Raw genomic sequence first — 22704 nt, forward strand, 5'->3', positions numbered from 1 at the left:
ATTCACGCTGGCCAGCTCTCTGTTACTGCTCAATGGTTTACTGCTTGCCTCCCTCCCTTCAAGGGGAGTGGAAGTAAGATCATTTGTTCACACCCTCTCTCTGTTTATCAAGGATCCCCTATGTGCTAAGCGCTGTGCTAAGCCCTGAGCATTTATCAGTTAATAAACCATACGGTGCCTGCTAACATGGGGCTTACATGTGAGTGTGGAGAAGACAATAAACAAATCAATAGACAACATTCAGCTGCAATATGCAAACATTTATAACAGGTGGGTGATGATAGTTTGGAGAAGGAAGTAAGACAGGGTCTTCCTCTGTAAGGGTGGCCAGGGAAGGTGACATTTGTCAAGAACCTTGAAGGAAGTAAAGGAATGTTCTAAGCAAAGAAAATGCTGTAGGGAAGAAGGGTCCGGTTCGTTCAGGGGTTCAGGTGCAAAGGCCCCGAGGAGGGAGCATGCTTGGTGTGTTTGAAGAACCTCAAAGAGCCGGAGGTGCTGGAGAGGAGAACAGAGGGAATGAGGTCAGAGAGGTGGGCCCAGGTCCTGCAGCGTCTGTGGCCACCTGCAGGACTTTCCATTTTATTCTGAGACAGAGAGGCTTTGGAGGACTCCAGGAGGCAGTGGCTGGTCAGATGTACGTTTCACAAGCATCACTTTGGCCGCAGGGCAGAGAATAGACTGTCACTGGGCAGAGGCAGGAGACAGGGGACTAGCCGGGAGCTACTGCAAGTTATAAGAAACTGCAAAACCCCAACTTCCAGGGGTAAATCAGCACAGAGCTTATCTCATGGAAATAAGGAGAGTGGGTGCTCCAGACCCTTAAAACTGTGATTATTCCAAAGAGAAGCCACATTAAAAATAATTGGGTTTTTAAAAAATAGGTTGTGATAAAAATGTCTAACTATAACAGATGGTTACACACTAAAATTACGGGGCCTCCTTCCAGTCTCACTTCCCACAGGACACCTTTGTTAACAGTTTCTTGTGAATTCTTGCAGAGACTTTCCATATATTTATATGCACTGTTTTTTTATGAATAGGATTAAACTATATACTATATTTTATACACTCTTTCCCATGTAGCTCTTTCCACTTCATGATTAACATTGGCACACACCTCTATTTGCATGCAAGGACCCGCCTCACTGATTTTAAAGGTGGCCTGGGATGGCACTGTGTGGGTAGACCATCATGCACATGACCTGTCCCCATCACTGGAGGTCATTTCCAAGTTTTTTGCTATTTCAAACAATGATACAATGCATGTGCATATGTGTGCAATTATATGAACACTAGAGGCCCAGCACACAAAATCGTGTGCGAGTAGGGTCCCTAGGCCTGGCCTGCGATCAGGGCCATCTTCTGCCCGCTCGCCAGTCCCCAGTCTCTCTCTGCCCCCCGCCCCCGCCCCCGTTTGCTGTTGTTCTCTGATTGCAGCATGGCTCTGCTCCCCCCTCCCACCCCCCCAAGCCTGAGGGCTGGGGGGAGGGACCAAGAGGTCTGCCTTTCACCAGCTTGCCAGTCCCACCCCACAGCCACTCACATCGGTTCGCCCATGCTTCCCTGTTCGCCATGCTGCAATTGGAGCCTGTAGGGGTGGGAGGGTTAGGGGAAGGGGGGTGGGGGAAGGGACTGAGAGGTGGTCAATGCACCTCATGGCAACAGGTCAAGTAGTCATTCCGGTCGTTACACTTATGGTCGCTGGCCTTTTATTATATAGGATGTTTTCAGATGAATTCCTATTAGTGCAATTGCTGTTTTGGTGCAGCTAACATCTTGGTGGACGTTTTCCAGTTCACCTTCCCACCCACCAGGTCTGGGACCCCCTGCTCCTCAGCCCTCCACACCCATGGCTAGTATTGCAGCTTAGGCTTTGAAAACCTACTCTGACTTGCAATCCTCTGGAAGTTTGGAAAAAACAAAGCCTGTGTACATTTATATGACGCTTTCAACGTTTCAAACAATTTTCTTACTGATCTTATTTAATTCTCAGAAAAGTCTTAGGAGGCAGAAATCCTCCTCCTCTTTCAAAGTGTTGAAGGAATCATCACCTGTGTTTTCCGTAGAAGAGGAAAGAGAGAAGTGATGTGATTTTCTCAGTGAGAAAAATGTAGACAAACCAGAGGCTGTGTTTGCCCCAGCACCCCAGGGAGGGCTGTGTAATGGGCGGGGACACAGTTGGTCCCACCCTCCCTCCTGTGGACATCTGACCCGAGCTCTGCCTCTGAGGGGAGCAGGGGGCTAACTTACTCTCCCAGGGGCAGGGAGGAGACAGATGGCTGGAAGGGAGGCCCGTGGGAGCAGCTGCTGGGCAGCGGGTCTGATGGCTGACCCTGGCAGGGCCCAGCACCCAGGGAGGGCTTCGTGGCTGCCGTCTGAGCTGCCCTGGGTGCTGCCCCTTGGCATAGGCCGGTGCTCTTTCTCTTTGACTTTGATCAGCAATTCCAGCCCTGCTCCCCGCATGCCCACCGCCCTCCCGGACACTCCCTATGAGGGATTTTATCACTGTGGGGAGGACAGGAGGCCCACAGGTGCACCTCCAGCAGCCCTGCCCTTCCCATCTGTCACACCCACCCAGCCCTGACGTCCCACCGAGGCGATGGAGGTGCTGCAAGGCCATGTGCTCTGCCCTCCTTGCATTACCCAGAACTTTTCAATGCGTTTTTTAGAAGGACGTCTCTGACCGCAGCCCACCCAGAACTGCGCGTGCCCCTCTGCACAGCCTCCCGTGGGAACTCTAGACTGCGTGTCCCGTAGGGGCCACCAGACACCTGGCGCCTTGAGACACGCTGCCAGTGTAAAACACACACCGGAATCTAAAGACTTGGCAAAAGAAAAGAGGATGTGAAGTAACCCAATAATTTCCTATATTGGTTACCTGTTCAAATGAGAAGAATGTGGATTTATTGGGCTAAATAAAGTATATTATTAAAATGAGTTGTTCCTGTTTCTTTTGACTTTTAAAAATGTGGCTACTAGAACCTCGGGGGCAGATGTGGCTGGAATTCTATTTCTATTGAACGTGCTGGTCTAGACACTGGGTGCCGTATCCATCATCTGTGTGGCTGCTTCAGATTCGCTTGGAAGGAGGAAGGGTATGAGGGAAGGACGGAAGAAATAAATCCAGGAAGGGAGAGAGGAGAAGAGGGGTGGAGGAAGGTCTTTTCATCCAGAGGGGCTGATGCCAGGTGAACTTCTCTGAGCTACCACTTCATCTGAAAAACAGAGGTAACAGTTACCCGATAGGAGTTTTGAGGTTTAGAAATACCTACAAAGTTCCTAGCTCGGTGGCTGACCTGTACGACTTGCTCAATGAAGGATAGTGTTTTGCATCAGCAGCACCAGTGCCAGCACATAATAGGTGCTCAAGAAACGATTTTGAATCCATGGATGTTTGAGGTGTGGGTGGGAGGTGGTGACCCACCCAGTACGAACTGTCTTAGAGGCTCCTATCCCCATGCCTATGAGTCCCGCCTTTCCTGAGCGGGAGCACGGTGGAGTCACTTTCTCTCTCCTGGCTCTTTCCCGCCAGGTTGCAGCCTCTTCACCTGTATTCCGTGTGCTTGTTGGTTGGATTGTTCTCCCTGGTTCCCTGGGGACCTGTCTGGGAGGTGCCTAAGCTCCACCTGGACAACTGCCGGCAAGCGTGGTGGACGAACTTGCTGCTGCTCAATGACTTCCTGTTGGTCCGGAAGGCGGTGAGTCCCGCGTGTTGGCTGCAAAGGGCGGATGGGCACAAAGGCGGTGTCTTCCCGAGGGCCACCTTGAGGAGTCTGGTCCCCTTTTTCCTGGCCTATTCTCGGGAGTGAGTACTGGTGATGCTGTAGGGAGGTGGGCTGTGGGCAGGGAGGCCAGTCTCCTGTGGTGGAGGGTGGTGACTGCACGGGCCTTGGCAGGGCAGTCGCTGGGAGAAGCAGGGGGAGGAAGCAGGGTCGTGGGCACCGAGGGGCCAGCCATCCAGGTGCATGTCCGAAACGCAGGTGACCCTGCCCCATCCCGGTTCCTGTCCACCCATGCAGCCCCGGGGGGGAAGGACAGTTTCTTCACCTCCACACGGAGAGCCTGTAACGGGTGGGACATTGCACTGCGCCCTCACCATCATGCATTCCATTCCATTTCAAGCCAGGTCTGACCGAGCAACAACATTTGTATGCATTGCTTTTGGCTCCCTTAAAGCCCTAATTCACCCACGATGACCTGGGAGCAAATGCAAGTGAGGTGGCTGTGATGAAATCGTGCCACTGACGTGGCATGTGCCTTGGAAGTGCAGCTGAAGAGAGAATCCCTAGCGTGGGGCTAATCACGCACATAAAGACTTTCCAATTAGAAGCTGCCCTCCATATGCAAGTGCCCAGCAGCTTCGACAGGCACGTATCACCACCCAACTGCCTGCAGGTGGGCCCAGGTCTGTGCCAGGCCCCATGGAGGGCAGAGTGCCTGGGCTGTTTTCCTAGCTGCAGACTGGCTTGGGCCATGTGTGGGAATCAGTGACAAAGACATCAGCCAGTCGCCTCTCAAAGGTGAAACCCGCCCTAGGTCTTGGAAGCAGAGGTGTGAGGGCCTTGCAAATTCCCCACCAGGGAACTTGTCTCCAGGCGGGACAGGAAAGCTGTCACTTCTGTTGGGTGAATCTGGTCTCCCTTGGACGGAGGGGGTGGGAGGGAGACCAAGGTGCCCTTAATCGCTGAAGCGCTGGAGAGGATGCCCCCAGGAATGTCCTGACATTGAAGAAGAAGTACAGGTAGCAGCCTCATTTCACACAGACAGGTAAGTGATGAAAGATGTGGCTTTGGCCAGACGATCTCATGTCAGTCATGCGTGGGAACCCTGGGTTTCCCACATAACTCGTCTGGAGCCAGGACTCTGTTCTAAAAGGACACATTCTCTCCTCCTAGAGTGGGGGAGGGAAGGGGGCGAGGCACAGAAGAGAGAACAGCAGCGAGCCTGACTCCAGCCGCACCATAACGATAATTATTCCTTGCATCTGTATAACACGATACAGTTTCGTTCCCACCACTGTCCTAAGAGAGTCGATATTATTGTTTTCTTTTGTAAACAATAGAGAAAACTCAATTTCCATTTTGTAAACTGGAACCCACCATACAGGCTTATTACAAAGATGAGATGAGATGAGGTATGTGAGGTGCCTGTAACGCACTATTCCTCTCTCTCCCATGGAAATCCCCACCTGCCTACTGAACTCCTCTCCTGGTCCAGGAAGGCGGATGGTGGGAGGCAGACCTGGTAAATGGCCGAGAGAAGTAACCTTTGCTCTCTTTCCAGTGCAACGGCTGGACGTGGTACCTTGCCAATGACTTCCATTTCCACCTCACAACGCCGGTCATCATCTTCGTCCATGGAAAGTGAGTCACTGGGACATGTTTCCTCCCTCTGTGCCCTTTCCCACAAAATTCCAGGAGAGTGCTCCAGGTCTGGGGAGGGCGGCTTTTAAAATGTGGGATAAGAACTTCTCAGATGAGTTTGCAGCATGAAATCTGCACTGTTTACCTTCTGCCCCAGTCGCTGTCCTACGCACAGCAGTCCGTGTTTGTGCAGAGCTATGGTCCATGTGTGTGCAACATCTCGTGCTCAGCGTTTTCCATGTAACTGTTCATATAAACATTTCCACAGGTTGGCATGACCTGCATACTTGTCAGCGTTAGGATGAAATGCCAGTTTGCAGGTTAGGGCATCCAGATCGTTTCCAATTCTTCATGACTATGGATGACAACGAGTGCCTTGGACACACTACTCTTTCCCTTAGTTATTCCTTGGGGACGTATATGCGAGTGGGATTACTATGTCAAAGGGTAGGAACAATTTTGTGACATACCAGGAGATGGCTCTCCGGGAAGAGTGAAGGAATTTACAGCGCCCCAAGCAATCCATCCGTGTGCCTGCTTCTCCACGTGGGTGATTTATCACCTGAATTTTTGTTAGTTTTAGAAAAGCTCTAAACTAGGGCTTCAGTCATTCACGGAGAAACTGATGGTGTGTGCATTATCCATGCCACATTTTAAAAGATGTATTCTTCTCTTTTGTTAAATTTAAGGACATTGGGCCCTAGCTGGTTTAGCTCAATGGATAGAGTGTCAGCCTGCAGACTGAAGCGTCCTGGGTTTGATTCCAGTAAAGGGCATGTACCTGGGTTGAAGGCTCCCAACCCTGGTCGGGGACATGCAGGAGGCAACCAATCGATGTCTCTCTCTAACACATTGATTTGAGAGACACATTTGGGTTAACCCTTCAAGGTCACATGGCTAGTAAGTGGCATGGGTGTGAGCTGAACCTAGGACCTTACACACTATGCAATTTTGCCTCCCTATTGAAGCATGTCTAACAATTCTCCCTTATAACCACCCTGTGTATTACACAGGATAGACTGGTGTTTCTTTCTCTCTTCCCCTCCCTTCCTCTCTCTCTAAAAATCAATGGGAAAAATAACCTTGGGTGAAGATTAAAAAAAAAAAAATTAAGGACATTGGAGAAAACATTAGGATGAAGAGAGGGGAACACAATTGCCCTGGGCCCGATTCCTCCCTCAAGGAGATGTGAATTCGCTGTCCATATTTTGGTGTTTATCCTTACGATCTTTTTCTGCACAGCTTTTTATGCATGAAAGGATTCTGCACATACACTTTAGTATCTTCCTTTTAATGGTTTTATGACACAAGTGTTTCCCTAGATTATTTTATTTTTTAAGTAAATAGACCTCTCACCCCCCCAGCCCCCCTCAGCCCCCCTCAGCCTCAGCTGCCCCAGGCCAGCCTCTCTCAAAGGCAGGCCTCGCCTTTGCCAGGGTTGCAAATCTTTCCTGTCCACAGATTCTGCGGTGAAGGAAACTGAAGAGCCCTCTTGTCAATGTCCCCTCTTCTGTGCAGAAGTAAACACGTCCTTGTCCTCCTCGGGGCCGCGCTGTTCTTGGCATCTTTCACTGCCACTGCTTTGCTCACACTGGCTCATGACCTCCCCGTGGCAGCTCCGTCAGAAGCAAGGTAACTGTTCCCAGCCAGCCCGGCTCTGCGCCTGGGCAAGCCAGGACCTCCCAGGGAGGACTGGGGGACGAATGCCAGGCTGTTTGCCCTGTGCACAGCAGCGTGTGGAAAAACCGGGCGGGGCATGTTCAGCCCGGATGGGAAAGTTGATGGCACTTTTGTTTCCAATCTTCTGAACCTTTCAACTTGCCCAGGGTCCTCTGGCCGCTGAAGTGCTTCTCGGAGGAAAGGAGCGCCCCCACGTGGCTGTTTTGTGTTTCTCCTCCAGTGGCCAACTGCTGCTGGGGGGTTCTGTTGTTGGAGGGTCTGAAACTTGAGGAAGTTGGGGTTACCCCTTCAAGGTCACACGGCTAGTGCGGGGCATAGGTGTGAGCTGAACCTGGGACCCTACACACGAGGCTATATTGCTTCCCTAATGAAGTATGTCTTTATGACCACCCTGTGTATTACACAGGATAAACTGGTGCCATTACCTGTTGATCTAGTCTCGGTGCAGCAGTCAGTGATGCAAATGAAAATCAGATCCTGTCAGCCATCTACTCAAGTTCCCCCAGTCACCATCCATTCTCTCAAAGCAGAATCCCTGTCTGACCTCACCCCTCACTCCCCTACGTGCCGATGCTGAACCAGCCACACTGACCTCCTTACATCCACACACCAACCATGCTCCCCTCAGGGCCTCTGCACTCGCTGTTCCCTGACACTGGAATGCTTTTCCTTTAGAATCTAGATCTTGGCAGGGCTTGCTCCGTCACTTCCTGCAGGTGTTTGCGTACATGTCACCTTCTCAGAGCAGCGTTCGCTGGCCACCTGGTGTCAAATAGCCCAGGACCATCCCTGGCACATAAGTGCTCAATATGAATTTGTGAGTGGGATGAATGACTACCCCGTAGGCCTTTAAATTTTTTTCCCTTTATTGATTTTTAGAGAGAGTGGAAGGGAGAAGGATAGAAAGATAGAAACATCTATGAGACAGAAACATCATCGATAGGCTGCCTCCTGCACAACCCCTACTGGGGAATGAGCGCGCAACTTGGGCATGTGCCCTGACCAGGAATTGAACAGTAACCCCTTGGTTCCTGGGTCAACACTCAACTGCTGAGCCACACTGGCCAGAACACCCTAGGCCTTTTAATCAGGGGAGCATCATGCCCTTCCATCATGTCACTGTCCTCTGCGGGTGTGGCCAGGTGACCGAGAGGAGGCTGCCCCTCTCCCCCAGTGGTTCTCAGCTCTGAATGCATATGGGAGACATGAGAGTCCCCTGGGGCCTTTTAATTCCCACTGATGCTCCCAGAAAGGTCCATCTCAGACCAATGCAATCACTGGGGTGTGGCCCAGGCAAACGAATTCTGTACGACTCCCAGGAAGGGATTCACTTCTTTCAGAAGAGGTTCACTTCTGAGAACCATGTTTTCTGAGTCATCCTGACATACCAGCCACCAAAAACAACTATTGAAAATGAAGACCACTGTCATATTTCCTTGGGATCCAGGGAGGAGGGGCCCACAATTTGGAATCTTAGCAAGGCAGCTGTGGCCCACAGCAGGATCATGGGGTCCCTGTGTGGGCTGTTACTTAGGGAATGAACAAAGGTACCCCAAATTTCACTTTGGGTCGGCTGATGGACTCAATGGGCATCTGAGAGACTCCCCTTTTCAGGTCCAGATCAAATCCAGATCAAACTTAGCCTTTTGTCTTATTTTCTTGTGTTATTCAGTGAAAATGCGACTGTGCTGTATTTTTCGGAGTACTACACTAAGCCCTATTGCCGATTCGGGCCATTCCTTGTGGGCGTCTTTCTGAGCCTTTTCATGCACCAAAACCACCAGGCAAACATTCTCAAAACCAAGGTGAGCCTCCTTTTCTCAGTTAATTTTCCTTTAAACATGATCTGAGAGCCGCCGCGAGTGACAAAAACAGCACAGGTCCTGTGTCCCCTTGACCCAAGTTCCCCCACTATAGCCCATCATCACAACCAAGAAACTGACATGGGTACATCCACGGGCCTTCGATCCCTGGCGTCCTGGGCACTCACTTATGTATGGGTGACAGGGCTGTGCAGTTGTAGCACGTGTGTGAGTTTGTGTGACCACCAACCACCACAGTCAAGGCACAGGACTCCTCTGTCACCACAAAGCCTGCCTTGTGCCTCCTCTCCAGGGCGACCCCCTCCCCTGCCCCGCCCCAACCCTAACCCTCACAACCACTAATCTGAACCTTCCATTTAGTCAAATGTGGGTACTGACTGAGGTTTATAAATAGACACCTAAGGTGACAGTAATAGTACAAAAAGAGGAAGTTCGTGTAGAGAAGGAAACTCGCGGTGGCCCAATGGGCTGTGAGCGGCATCGTTCCCTGCCCTGTAGGTGCAGGCTCTGCTCGGGTGGATTTGCTCCCTGTCCAGCCTGTTCGCCGTGGTCGCTGTGGCGTACGCAGTGGACGACACCTCTGCCACCCCCTCAGTGGCCGCTGCTGTCTACCAGGCTGTGCACCGGAGCCTGTGGGCGGCGGCCGTGGGCTGGGTCGTGTTCGCCTGTCACGAAGGCTATGGAGGTATGATGTTCGTGTGCTCACACTGGCCCGTTAAAGGTGACAAATGTGAAAACCGTGTGCACAGAGGGGCTTTGGTTTGCTGGTGAATGAATCTGAAACCTCCACTTGTCTGTATCCTTGGGGGAAACCCCACATGTTCTGTTTGAGATTTTACACCAGCTTATGAACAAATGCAGGTTCTGGGAGGAAAATGTGCAGCCTCTCCAATGAAGCTGGTTTAGGAGTTGGAAGAGAGCAGGCAGGGTCATGAGGAAAGCAACCCCAGTGCAGGGCACACGAGTTCTGGGGGCACCCACCCAGGCCTCGGTGTGCTCATCTGGGAGAAGAGATGGAACAGCCACCGAGGTCCCAGCCCTTTGATGACCCTGGAGACTGCTCCTGCTGAGCCAGGCGTCACCTCGCAGGAAATCAAGCAAAAAGGGGGCCTAAGTGGAAAGAAAGGGATTTGTTCAGATTAAAAGTGTCTGTGCACTGATGGTCCTTCCCTTTCTCTCTACTTGGCACACAGTGGGAACTGGGTGCTGACGTGTCAGCAAATGACAAGACTAGTAGGTTAATGTGGGGGGCGGGGGAAGAGTTAGATAAATATTTAGAAAATGTGTGTCCACATGATGACCTTCAGAAAAGTATATCTGGAAAAGAATGTTTGAAGAAGAGTTTAATTCAGACGCTCAGGACAAGAAGGGATCTTGATGGCCCGAACCACCTTTTCTATCGTCTTCAGTCATTGCCAAAGCTGACCGTGTGGGTCTTGCTCTGTTCAAGGTCTGATTCTGTTGAGTGGCCCATGTTACGCCTTCAGTTAAAACCTTCCAGTGGTGCCCTGTCGCCAACAGCAGTGGCCCTCCCTCAATCTTGAATGGTAGATGGACCCATTCTAAAGGAATAAGAATTCTTCGGGACCCAAGTTATGGAATATTTGTCCTGAAAGGGACCTAGAAGTTGATCAAATGCAAGCTGCTCAATAATGGACGAAGAATCTGAGGCTGGCATGTCCACTGCCTGGTCCCAAGGCCATGCAGTTCGTGTGGCTGCACCTGGAACCGGGCCCAGGCTAGTGAGAGGACTCCGCCCCTTGATATACATGTGGATGTTCTGTGCTCAGGGGTCAAGTCCACAGGAAGGAAGTAAACTGCCTGTAAACTCAATATTAGCATTTCTTACATTTTCATCTTCCTACAATGGGAAGTTGGGTGGTTTTTTTTTGGGGGGGGGGTGCGTTCTCTTAAAAATGATAATGAATGAAGACCTTCTTAGAAGGAGTCCGCAGACTTAGGTGCAGCACCCCGAGGGAGCGGCGATGACTCTCGAGGCCTGTTCCCTGCAGGTCTGGTAAACCAGCTGCTTGCTTGTGGTATGTGGAGCTTCCTGGCCAGCATCAGTTACGCCTGCTACTTGGTGCATCCTATCATCATCATCCTCTACAACGGCCTCCAGGAGACGCTCATTCACTACACGGACACCAATATGGTGAGTCTCCCCTCCCAGCTCTGCAGCCTCCCAGCTGTTCTCTCCGGGGCAACAAAGCAACACTATTTGCTTTGTGAGGAGCCTGTTGTTGTGGCCGGGAGCCTATTGTTCTTTGTCTTGTTTGAGGGAGGGCTTCTGCACAGGATAATATCTTTGCTTTATTTATTTTATTTGTTAATGTTCAGGGCTGTTTGTCTCAGATCCGTCTCACACAGCCAGGATGGTACACTGTAAGATCCAAACACAAGAGGCTCCTATAGTAAGAGTGTGCCCACTGTGCCCCTCTTTCTCTCCAGTTCTATCTTTTCTCGGGACACTGTCTGCTGACCTTCGTCGCTGGGCTGGCCCTGACGCTCTTCGTTGAGAAACCATGTCAGGAACTGAAGCGGTGCCTTCTGGGACCGATACCTGAAGGGCCAGGAGCGGCCTAGTAAAACCCCAAAGACTGAGGGCCCTTTTTTGGTGGCGAAAGACAAAAGCAGGGGTGGCCTCGTTTATGTAACAAATGGGTGAGTTTCTGAAAAGGGGTGTGAAGCTGATTTTGTGGAAGTTTATAGTATGAAGTTTCCTGTATTTAATCTATAAAAGAGTTCTAAGTATTTAGTATATAAAAGAGTTCTATGATAATCTGTTTAGTAGCATAATAATTACCCTTTGATGTGTTTTTTAGCGAAAAACATTCTGGATATTTATGGTCTCATCCTGTATTTATTTTCTATATTAGTGATCACAGAAAAACATAAAATACAGTGAATAGGATGTAATTTGGGTTAAAATGCTAACTTTCCTTATTAAAATTACACTGTAGTTTTCCTCATCATAGTAGTTTCTGTGTTATTCTCCTACCTTTGTAGACTCATAACTTTTTTTGGATCCTCAGGATGGTGTGGCTCACTGGTGAGCACAATTCATGGGTATGTTGTTACAAATCTTCCAAACATTATCTTTTCTACAACGTGGTCTCTGTGATGGGTTAACTTGTATCTCCCCCCAAAATGATGTGAAATTCTAATCCCCCTAGTATATTAGGATATGGCCTTATTTGGAGATAGGGTCTTTACAGCAGTGATCCCATTAAATGAGGCCATGGGTGGGGCTGGCCCTAATCCAATATGACTTGTGTGCTTCTGAAAAGGGACATCTGGCCCCAGAGATAGAAACGCGCAGAGGGAAGATGGGGTACAGGGAGAAGATGGCCATCTACAAGCCAAGGAACCCCAAGGATGGCCACCAAACAAGCTAGATGACGCAAGGAAGGCTTCTCCCCAGAGCCCCCCAGGACAGCATGGGCCTGCGACCCCCTGGCTTAGGACTTCTAGCCTTCCAGAATAGTGAGGCCATACCTTTCTGTCATTTTAAATGACTTCTAGCAAACTGATATCTTCCTCCAACAAAAACTCCCAACACAGAGGGGGGGCCCCTAGCAAGCTGCTTTTGCCCCCACCCCCTCAGTTTCCAGCACTGAGACCTAGAGACGGGGAGAGACTGGTGAGGCCAGATGGAGAACCTGGAGGCCCAGGTTTCCTCCTGAGTGTGTAATTTCATGTTAACCACCCTACCTACATGTCTAACGATGCTTATAGCAACACTCTCTGTGTCCCTAATAATCGAAAAATTTAATAAAAATCATGAGGCTACAGGGAGCTTATTAACTCATATTGCCTCCCTCCCCCTAACCCCCCATGTATGTTCTCTGCCATCAAGTGGCTATTCAGGGAGGACCATTGAGGGGCGAAGGGTTGCAAACCTCAAATCCTTGGACAGAGCGATGGACAACTCACCATGTCCTTTCCCAGCCAGCCTCGGGGAACAAGCCACATCTCCCTGAGGCCCGGTCTCTTCTGCGGGCAGAATTGGACCTGAAGGAGGAGACAAGCCGCACCCTGGCGAGTTCAGTCTGTAATAAAAAGCAAATAAAACGCACAAAGGTGGGTTTTGGGGAAACTCTGAAGTTCATCGAGTTCCTCGGGAGCCCCCTGGTGGCTGATTCGACACATGAACACTCTGACTTAGACCTCAGAGGAGATAGTGAGGCATTTGCCGGAGGAACACGGCAATCCAGAAGGTCCCCAGCGGGAAATGACTCGCCTGCCAACCTTGCTGGGCACTCAAACTGCCAAGTGCTTCCAGTTATGAGGCTAGAAACCCGGGGCCTTTGGAAATAGCTTTGCAATTACTAACATAGCTTTCGGGAGTTCTTTTTTATAAGGGAAAAAAATACCCTCCTCACGATTGCAATTTCATGAAACAGAGTTGGGATAGAGAAGTTCAATTTTGTTCTAGATTTTGTTTCAAAACATTATTCAACACAGAAGTTGAGGATTTACAGCCTGCGTGGACCTTACTAACTTGGATTCTAAAACAAACTAAAAAAGCATGTAACATTTATGAGGCTGATGGACATTTCAACACTGCCTGGTGTTTGATGATATTAAAGACATTCATTTTTTAATGTGCTAATGGTATTGTGGTTGTTTTTTCAAAGAAAAGTCCTTATCTGTTAGATGCATACTGAAGTATTTATGGACAAAATGACATAGAAATCTGGTATTTCCATCAAAATAACATTGGCAGGAAGTGGGACAGAAGAAACAAGATTGGTGATGTAGCTATAATTTGCTAGTGGGACCTCATTATACTATTTCCTCCATTTTTGTATGTGCTTGAAGTTTGTCTAATAATAAAGTCACACACATTTCTAAAGGCAGCAGGACCAGCATAGAGTAAAGCATCCATTGATGGGCACCTCCTCTAATTCTTCCTAAATCCAGAAATCCACGTTCCATCTCCACATACCAGCCTGTGGGTACACATAGGTCACATCAACAGCACGGGATCCCTCCAGCACAGAGGGGAAGGCGCTCCGCCTCCTTCAATTCCTCCCGGTGGTTCTGGAGAGTCCAGGGATGTCTCGCTTGCCTTGTGGACCTGGGCCCTGCCATTTCCTTTCCTGTGGAGCCGGCTCTCCTCCCCGACACCTGCTCTGCCATCAGGGCTGCTGAGCGCTGCTGGCAGGGGCAGTGTCTCCTGCCCGCGCCAACGTCACCACGCCACCCTCCCAAGCACACCGCCTTCTCCCGTGACTTCTCCAGGCAGGATGTGGGCGGGGCTGGCTTGGTGCTCTGGCCACCGTGTCCACTCAGAGCACAAATGGTCTCCACAAATGCCACAGCGGAGAGGTCCCTCTGGCCACACTTATGCCACCGGTGCCTTCTCATTCAGGCTCGGGGTGCTCGTCAATGGTCTTACAGAAACTACTCTGGCAGGTTTGCCATCTAACATTGGCCTGTCTTTCTCGGATTCACTAAGAGATGGAGGGTGGCCCTTGACTGAGAGTGAAAAAGAAAAACAAAACTTTCTTATATAAAATGAACATCCCAATGAGTGCAGAGAGAGGGTAGCATGTAAAGAACCCAAATGTAGAGTTCTTTGTTAGAAAATACGCAAAGAGGAGCAGGGAGGAAGAAAGGGAAGGTGTGGCACGTTAGATGAGGGATGGAAAAAGGTTTCTCTTCTATGTATTATGTTTTTATCAGAATCAGAATTGGAACAGGCAGGGACTTTAAGGCAATCTATTCAATGACATTGTTTTTGGTGGTATTTTGCTGATTTTTAAAATGTTATTTTTAAATTACATTTTGCATTCAATATCATTTTGTATTTGTTTCAATGACATCATTTTACAGCGAGGCAGCTGAGGCTCTGAAAGGTCGTTATCTACCCAAGTTCACACACCAGCCATCATGGAGCCTGGACCAGACCTGTTCTTCCTGCTCATCTATACGGGCAGGATGGAGGCGCAAAATAAAACACACGTACTACACACATATGTGTACAGGTATATGTATGCGTATATACATTCATGCATAAATACATATTCATATACATAAACCCGTTCTCTTTCTTACTTCTCAAATTTTCTCTTTAACGAAGTCTAGGAAAATCAATATTACTTATCTTGATCATTTCTCTTACCTCTTCTTCTCCCCCCCCCCCCCCCTTAAATGGTTGTTTATTGGCAGTGGGCTGGAAAGGGCATTGGAGTTGGCATACACAGACAACACCACGCAACCAATGTCACAAGGGAGGCAAGAGTGCTGGGCAAGAGCAGCCTGGAGCCCAGGGTGAGGCCTCTTCAAGAGTGAATGTGGAAAGGGGCGGGGTCTGGAGTGTTCATGGGGCAGCCTTAGATCACCTCTGCTTAGTAGGTATGGTTAGAGATGAAGAGGGACTGGCCCGCTGCACCCCAGCCTGGCCGCTTAGGGTGTACTTTCCTTGGCAGGCGAGGCTGTTGGCCAGCGGTCGCTTGACATATTCCTCCTGGGAAGCCTTCAGGTTCTCCTTCTTTCCACCCCAGGCCTTCAGAGCAGAGGCCTGCAGGGCTCGACCGTAGGAGAAGGTCAAGGCCCATGGCTTTAGCAGGGGGCACTTGTTGATTGCATTGAGGTTGACGAATGCCTCCTCCTCACTCTGACCTCCAGATAGGAAGGTGATCCCAGGGACAGCAGGGGGCACTGTGCGGCACAGCGCAGTGACAGTTGCCGTGGCAATCTCCTCGTTAGAAAATTTCTGGGTACAGGCATGGCCTGGGGTGACCATATTGGGCTTCAGCAAGGTGCCTTCCAGGTAGATGTGGTGGTCACTCAGAGCCTTGTAGACAGCAGCCAGCACCTTTTCAGTCATGGTGCCCATCGGGGAGGATCTCAGGCTCCACAGTGGGCACGATGCCATTCTGCTGGCAGATGCTGGCATAACGGGCCAGAACGTTGGCATTTTCCATGATGGCAAGGGCTGAGGGGTGTGTTCCCCAATCTTCAGCACACAGCGCCACTTGGCAAAGTCAGCTCCGTCTTTCTTGTACTGGGCACAGCGTTCCGATAGCCCATCCAGCCCTTGGGTAGTAGTCTCGCCATTTGTTCCTGCCAGGGGTACCACGCCCTTGTCTACCTTGATGCTCACAACACCACCCTTGGATTTGATAACTTGAGGGAAGGGACGCCCATCATTTGTCTTCTGATAGAGTGTCTCATGGAAGAGGATGACACCCCCGATGCAGGGACTCACTCCGTCATCGGCAGTCAGCTGCAACTGGCGGTAGAAGCGCTGGTTCTCCTCTGTGTTCTCAGTGCCAATGGACTGCAGCCGCTTGGCAATGCTCCCAGTGGACTCATCTGCAGTCAGGATGCCCTTGCCCGGAGCCACGATGCGGTGAGCAATGTCACATAGCTCCTTCTTTTGCTCTGGGGTCAGCGCTGGGTATTGGTAGGGCATGGTGCCAATCAGTGCCTGGCACAGGAGGGACGGGTTTGGCGGTGTTGTGGTGGCGGGCGGCATGCAGGCCGGGCGAGAGGCAGGAGGAGCGAACGCAGAGGTCGTCACTCTCTCTTACCTCTTCTGTGCACAGAACATTGATAAAGCAACAGCCATTAAAGCAATGGTTGTGCCCAGCCAGCTTGGTTCAATGGTTGAGCATCGACCTATGAACCAGAGGTCAGGGTTCAATTCCAAGTCAAGGCACATGCCCAGATTGTGGGCTCCATCCCCAGTAGGGGGTGTGCAGAGGCAGCCAATCAACGATTCTCTCGTCATTGATGTTTCTATCTCTCTCTCCCTCTCCCTTCCTCTCTGAAATCAATAAAAAAAAATATATATTTAAAAAGCAATGGTTGTAATCCTTTGGAAACATCTAAGTGTGGCAAACCTGCAGCACCTTTCCCCCTTTGGTGGGAGCAGTCAGTTCCTGGGCTCTGTTCCCTTTGATTTGAAGAAGTAGATGTGCAGACTCCAGAACACGAGCGGCATGTGTTCAGGCGACCACAAGAGGGCAGCACTTAGAGATCAGTGCAGGGCCCCGCTGCCCTGTTGAAACTCACCCGAAGCTTGGAAAACTGTGGACCCGTTGAACTGTGAATTACAAGAGCCAAAGAGTATTTCATGGTTTCCTCTTAAATGGCCAGACTACTGGGAAATTTCAAATGTCATGAGGACCAGAATAGGTTTCCACTTAATCCTTTGGGAAATATAACTATGATTTCTAATCTAATATATGTTCTTTTCAATGGAAACCAACTTACATCTTTGCAGTGATTTCCACAACCTTCCTTCTGAGGAACTTGAAATGAACCTTATGTTCCACTTATTTTTCAGTTGTTAAGATGAGGACTGCCTGTCCGACTTGACCTCAAGGTTCTTGCATCAGATAAATGCCACCCCCACCCAAGCTGTGACTGAGGTCTCTTTGGAGGGAGCTGGCTTCCTGGATCACAGAGGTCGGCTGGGAGGACTGCTCAGCAACAGGCTGCTCTGGGGGTCCCAGGACTTCTGATCAAGGCCCACTGCGGGGAGTGCAGACATAGCACAAACCCAAGGACAGATGTGGAACCCGCACACGCTTTGGGAATGAGGAAGGGTCGAGTGCCTCCTGGGACCACTTTGGGACTAGATGCCCGAGACTCGGTGCCCTCTGCACAGCGCTGCTAGCAGGCTGACTTCCACAGTCTCTGCAGGAAGCTCCCTTGTGCCTCCTTGGCTGTTGAACGGAGAGCCACAGCCTTGAGAGGAGCCCTCCTCAGAACCACAGGGAGACAGCAGTGCAGGGTGATTGGATGGCACTGGCTAGGGCAGAGCCTCGGAGTTTATCTAAGCCAGTGCCCTGACCAGGAGCAGCACCAGCAGCAGCAGCAGCAGCAGCAGCAGCAGGAGCAGCAGCAGCAGGAATTTGTTAGAAATGCAAATTCTCAGTTTCCAGCCCAGACCTCCAGCAGCAGGAACTGGGGGAGGGGCCCAGCCTGTTTCAGAAGCCCTCAGGGAGTTCTGGTGCAGGCTCAAGTGTGAGAAGCATCATCGCGTGGTTGCAAAGCCAGCTGACGCTTGAAGTGAATTATAGAGGAAATGAGAGTAAGACTGTAGAAGAAGTAAAAACAGAGAAAGAACATTTTCCGAGCAAGCATAGAGTGAAAGAGCTTCCCCTTCCCTACCTTGTGTGTGAGAAAACCATGGGCATTATCAGCAACTTAATACCAGTGATTTTCAACGGGTGTGCCCAAGATTTTTAAAACCTGCTGTGGCTCAGTGGGTAGAGCATTGGCCCGTAGATCGAAGGGTGTTGGGATTGATGTCAGTCAAGGGCACATACCTCATACCTTGGTTGCAGGCTCGATCCACAGCTCCTGTGGGGGTGCGTGCAGGAGGTAACCCATTCATGTCTCTCTCACATCGATGTTTCTCTCTCTCTGTCTCTCCCCCTTCCTTCCACTCTCTTTTAATCAATGGAAAAATTATCCTCATGTGAGGATTAACAACAACAACAAACTCCAACAAAACAAACAAACATACAATACCTGACTATTTAGTCAGGGGCACTGACCTCTTCCCTTAGATTGTCAAATTAAAAAAAATGGCAACAGCCAACACAACAATAGTTGCCCACTGTAAATGAATCAACATTTCAGCTATTTTTTGTCAGATCGGCAAAAATGTATTTTTTGGCGTGCTTCAGAACTTTAGTAATTAGGGTAAGTTTGCCATGAAATGAAAAAGGTTGAAAATCGCTGATCTAGAGCTTTCGGCCCCTGCGAGGTCAAGTTCATCCGGCTAAGACAACTCCTGTGGCAGTGACCTTTTATTTAGCTCCTGTTACTCCCCTCACTGCCTCCAAAGCACAGAGAGAGACCGGAGGGCGGATGAAAATCCTTAAAGTCTATAAATACTAAAGCCTTCCCAAACTCTGTGTACTCTTTGGAGAGATTCTTTTTATTGGATTTCAGATTTTTGAAAGGTTATCTGTCCCCTGTTCCTAGAGGGATTGAAGTAAAACAGAGGAGAGGAGTGCCATCCTACTGCAGTCGTGGGCAGTGGAGGCAAGATCCCCGAGTTCTTCCCAAAACTGCCACTGGGAGCTGAGTGGGGGGGGGGGGGTAGGGGGGAGAAGGGGGGGACTGGAGCAGGTGCAGGTGTCTAGTCAGCACCTCTCCCCGCACCGAGGACGCTCTCCATCACAGCGAGTCCTTCCTGATTCCTGCAGCTCCACCTGCTAGAGTCTCAAGTGACTTCCTGATGCCTCAGTTTCCTTATCTGGAAAAGGAGAACTTCAGGGCCTTAGAACATCCGACAGCCCTTCTGTCTGTCTCTATTCTTTTTCTCTCACTACCCTCCTGAATTTTTGGTGTTACAACTATCTCCACTCCTGGAATTTCCTTCTCCAACCCACATAGTCTGTACTGTCTCAGAATCTTCTCTGCTTGGTAGAGCCTCCAAAATCTATACCTTGAGCTGGAGCCGAATCGGAACCCTTTGAAATAGGAACGAAACGACCTCTGGAAGTCAATACTGGTAACACCCCATGGTACAGTTGAGGGAAAGGAAACTCCGAGGAGTGGTGTGAGTCCTCCAGACCACCAGCCAGTCACGGCAGAGCTGGGCTCCCAGTCAGGCCTATGACCCCAGTGGCTGTGTCCCCTCCACTGCTCATGCTCCATGTGGCTCTCCCTGCCTTGCAGTGCCATCCGAGAAGAACGTGACAACATCTGGAAGAACCTTTAGAAAAGGTTACGCCACCATGTAAAGCGAAGGGAGTGCTATCTTTTTCAAGCCAGCAGGAGACCCCACTCTCCACCATGCCTGTCCAGTTACTGTTTCTGCTCAAGTTGTCTGGTCAAAGTGATTTAACCACAGAGGCCAAACAAGAGGGAACAAAAGGAAAATGATTTTAAGAGTCTGAAGCACAAACTCACAAACAGAAGCCCAGGTGAACCTGAAGTGCAGGCTGGTCGGGCCAGGGCAATCCAATGGGGCTCCTCCCCACCACGGTCACAGACACCCCCTCCCCGAATCCCACAGTGACACCCAGCAACGGGCTCCCATGCTGCAGGCACTGCCCCGAATCCAACCCGGCTCTCCCTCCGCAAATGGAGGTTTTCCTTCCACTTATAATTCTCTCTCCTCCATTCTCATTTCTCTCTCGCTCTCTAGTCCCCCTGCCCCCCATCTTGTCACCGTTTCCCTCTTTGTGAGAGAGACTGCTATTTGTCCACCAACATCATCCATTGTCTCTTTCATTCCTAACAGCAGACACTTAATAGCGAAGCACATGGTCACTCAGCTGGACACCATTTCCCATCTTCCCTTGCAGGTATAGCCATGTGACTACACTTCCACCAATAGACAGTGAGCAAAGGTGCTGTGTGCCCCACCTGGATGCTCTTCCTTCTTCCCAACCTGGGATGGGACGTGGCAGGACCCATCCTCATTGCAGAGGCAGAAGGGAGCCGTCCTGCAACCAGTCACCTGTGAGTGAGAGCAACTTCGCTGTCTGGTAAGCACTCCATTTCCCAGGCTCTGCTCCAGCAGCTTCGCACAGCCCCTTGAATATAGCCATCCCTCGCCTCGTCCTCTAGCTGCAGCCTCACGCTCTTTCTTCCTGTCCCATCTCCGCCTTCCCTCCACCTGCAGGTTCTAGAACCAGCTCTACTTGGGATGCCCTAGCAGTCACAGGAACACTGGGGCCCTCTTTACCTTAATTAACAGAAAGGCAGGAGACTGTGAGTCTATTTGCTCCATCTCAGAAGAGCAGCCTCAAGCAACTGTGAAAAATTATTCTTTTCTAGTTATAAAAGAAACACCGGAACTAATGAGCGATTGCAGCAGGTTGCAAGGTTAATATACAAAAATCCATTGTTCCCCCATCTAGCAGCAGTGAACAAGTAGAATTTGAAATTAGAAACACAATACCAATGCAGAGGATTTCTTTTGACCAGGGAAACTATCCTGTATGATGCTATAATGATGGATCTGTTCATTATAAATTTGTCCAAACCCACAGAATGCACAACACCAAGAGCGAACCTAATGTAAACTATGGACTTTGAATGATAATGACGTGTAGATGTGAGTTACTAAGGAACACATGTACCTCTCTGGTGTGGGGTGCTGATAATGGGGGAGGCTATGCATGTGTGGGGGCAGAGGGAATATGGGAAGTCTCTCTATCTCTGCTCACTAATGCCATGAACCGAAAGCTGCTCACAAAAGTCCTTAAAAAAAAGCAACACATCCTAAATTCAGAAAACTTGGAGAGACTAATGGGAGCTAAAGGAAAAGAATGAATCAAAGAAAATAAAATCACTCACCATTCTACTACCCAAAAGGGGAAAGATGACTATTAACATGTGGGTGTGTGTACTTCCAAGATTTTTTTATCTGTACACATTCACTTGTCTGTTTAAATTGGCATCCGGAGTAATTTTATCACTTCATGTCTTAATATATCCATGCTTCAGTTGTTGACTTTGACATTAGAAAAAAAAAAGATAATTGTGAAAGCATATGGTAGAAAAAAATGTTTCCTTTGGTAGATGAAAAATATACCCATCAGTTCACATAAAAAAGAAAGAAATCCCTCATTAATGGCATGCATATAAGAAAATTCAATTAAAGTTGACATCTAAAAAAGTCCTTTAATATAGTGGACAAGAAATCCACATCTATTTATTTATTTAAAAAATTTTTTTAAAATTTATTTTTATTGTTGGAAGTATTACAGATGTCTCCCTTTTCCCCCACTGACCCCCCTCCACCCTGCTCCTGCCCCTGCCCAGGCCTTCACCTGTGTCCATGGGTTATGCACATCTATTTATGTAAATTATGAGCCAATATACAAGGTGGGCAAAGTAGGTTTACAGATGTGAGTATGTGAAAAACAGGGTTTATTCTTGTATTCTTATTTATCAATTATTGTATTATTTTCCATATGAACAACGATAAGCTTACTTTTGTCCCACCCATCAGTACTTAATATTTTCTGATTCAACAATGTGAGATAGGCAGAGTGGGCCTGACAGCTGGCTGTGTGGGCAGAGGTACTTGGACTGCTTATGAATTCAGTAACACTGATTTCATCTGTTCTGTTACTCTGGTCCTCCCAAATTCAGATGCAAACTAGCCGTGGAAGAATACAATTTCCCAGTGTTTCTCCAGCCATGCAGCTTGCTCACAGTACTTCTCTGCCATGTCTTGTTAACATTTGAAAATGCTCTCTGCACATGCAGGGGAATAAGCTACCCAATTCCCTCATCTGCAGATCTGTGGGGACCTGCACTGTACCTTAGAGGTGGGAGAGGAAAGCACGATTTAATTCCATCCCACCAGTAGAAATGGGTGTCATCGATATCTAATGTGGTCTGCTCTGGTCCATCATGACAAGCGCAGTTTTGCTTGCTGCTGAGAACGGGGAGGGTGGGTTTGGTTAAGCAAAGTGGAAGCTGCTTCCCAGAGGGGAGGGAAACAGGGTAGTATGTTTATCAGGTATGGAAGTGAGCCTTTTAAGAAAGTAACATGGATTGAGGACCTACCATGTACCTGAGGATGGGCCAATACTTTAGATGGATTATTTTACACAACCCAACCCAAAGTCACTACTATTATTGTCATAATGTAGTTGAGGAAAGCAACACTCAGAGAGGTTAAGTAACTTGGCCAAGGTCACACAGCTAGTAGCTGACAGGGAAGGGTTTGAGCCAAGTCCAGCTGTTCCTGGGCCTTCATCAGGACTCAAACAAAGAACGGAAGGCAGTCCTCTGGGCAGTGAATTAGAGGCTCTGAGAGAAAGATGCTCCAGGGAGCGTTGCAATGGAGAACAGAGGCTGTGGCCTATGGGGCAGCTCCATTCCACTTGACACCTGCCCCT

General features: G+C 49.4%; 1 protein-coding gene and 1 pseudogene across 1 annotated transcript in view; one reads left to right on the forward strand and one right to left on the reverse strand.

The window, feature by feature from the left end:
- Positions 1-11749, forward strand: part of LOC139013478 (O-acyltransferase like protein-like) — a 49983-nt gene extending 38234 nt beyond the window's left edge. Inside the window, exons 10-16 of the mRNA XM_070419504.1 lie at positions 3533-3698; positions 5284-5363; positions 6882-6995; positions 8716-8848; positions 9365-9551; positions 10879-11021; positions 11318-11749. Of these exons, the coding sequence (XP_070275605.1) occupies positions 3533-3698; positions 5284-5363; positions 6882-6995; positions 8716-8848; positions 9365-9551; positions 10879-11021; positions 11318-11452 (958 nt within the window). The 3' untranslated portion in view covers positions 11453-11749. The remainder of the gene's footprint in view (positions 1-3532; positions 3699-5283; positions 5364-6881; positions 6996-8715; positions 8849-9364; positions 9552-10878; positions 11022-11317) is intronic.
- A 3473-nt stretch (positions 11750-15222) lies between these two features.
- Positions 15223-16311, reverse strand: LOC139014568 (fructose-bisphosphate aldolase A pseudogene; annotated as a pseudogene).
- Positions 16312-22704: the final 6393 nt, after the last annotated feature.

This window comes from Myotis yumanensis, unplaced genomic scaffold, assembly GCF_028538775.1.
Source record: "Myotis yumanensis isolate MYYU_CA2020_CCGP unplaced genomic scaffold, mMyoYum1.0.hap1 SCAF_7, whole genome shotgun sequence".
NCBI lineage: Eukaryota > Metazoa > Chordata > Mammalia > Chiroptera > Vespertilionidae > Myotis > Myotis yumanensis.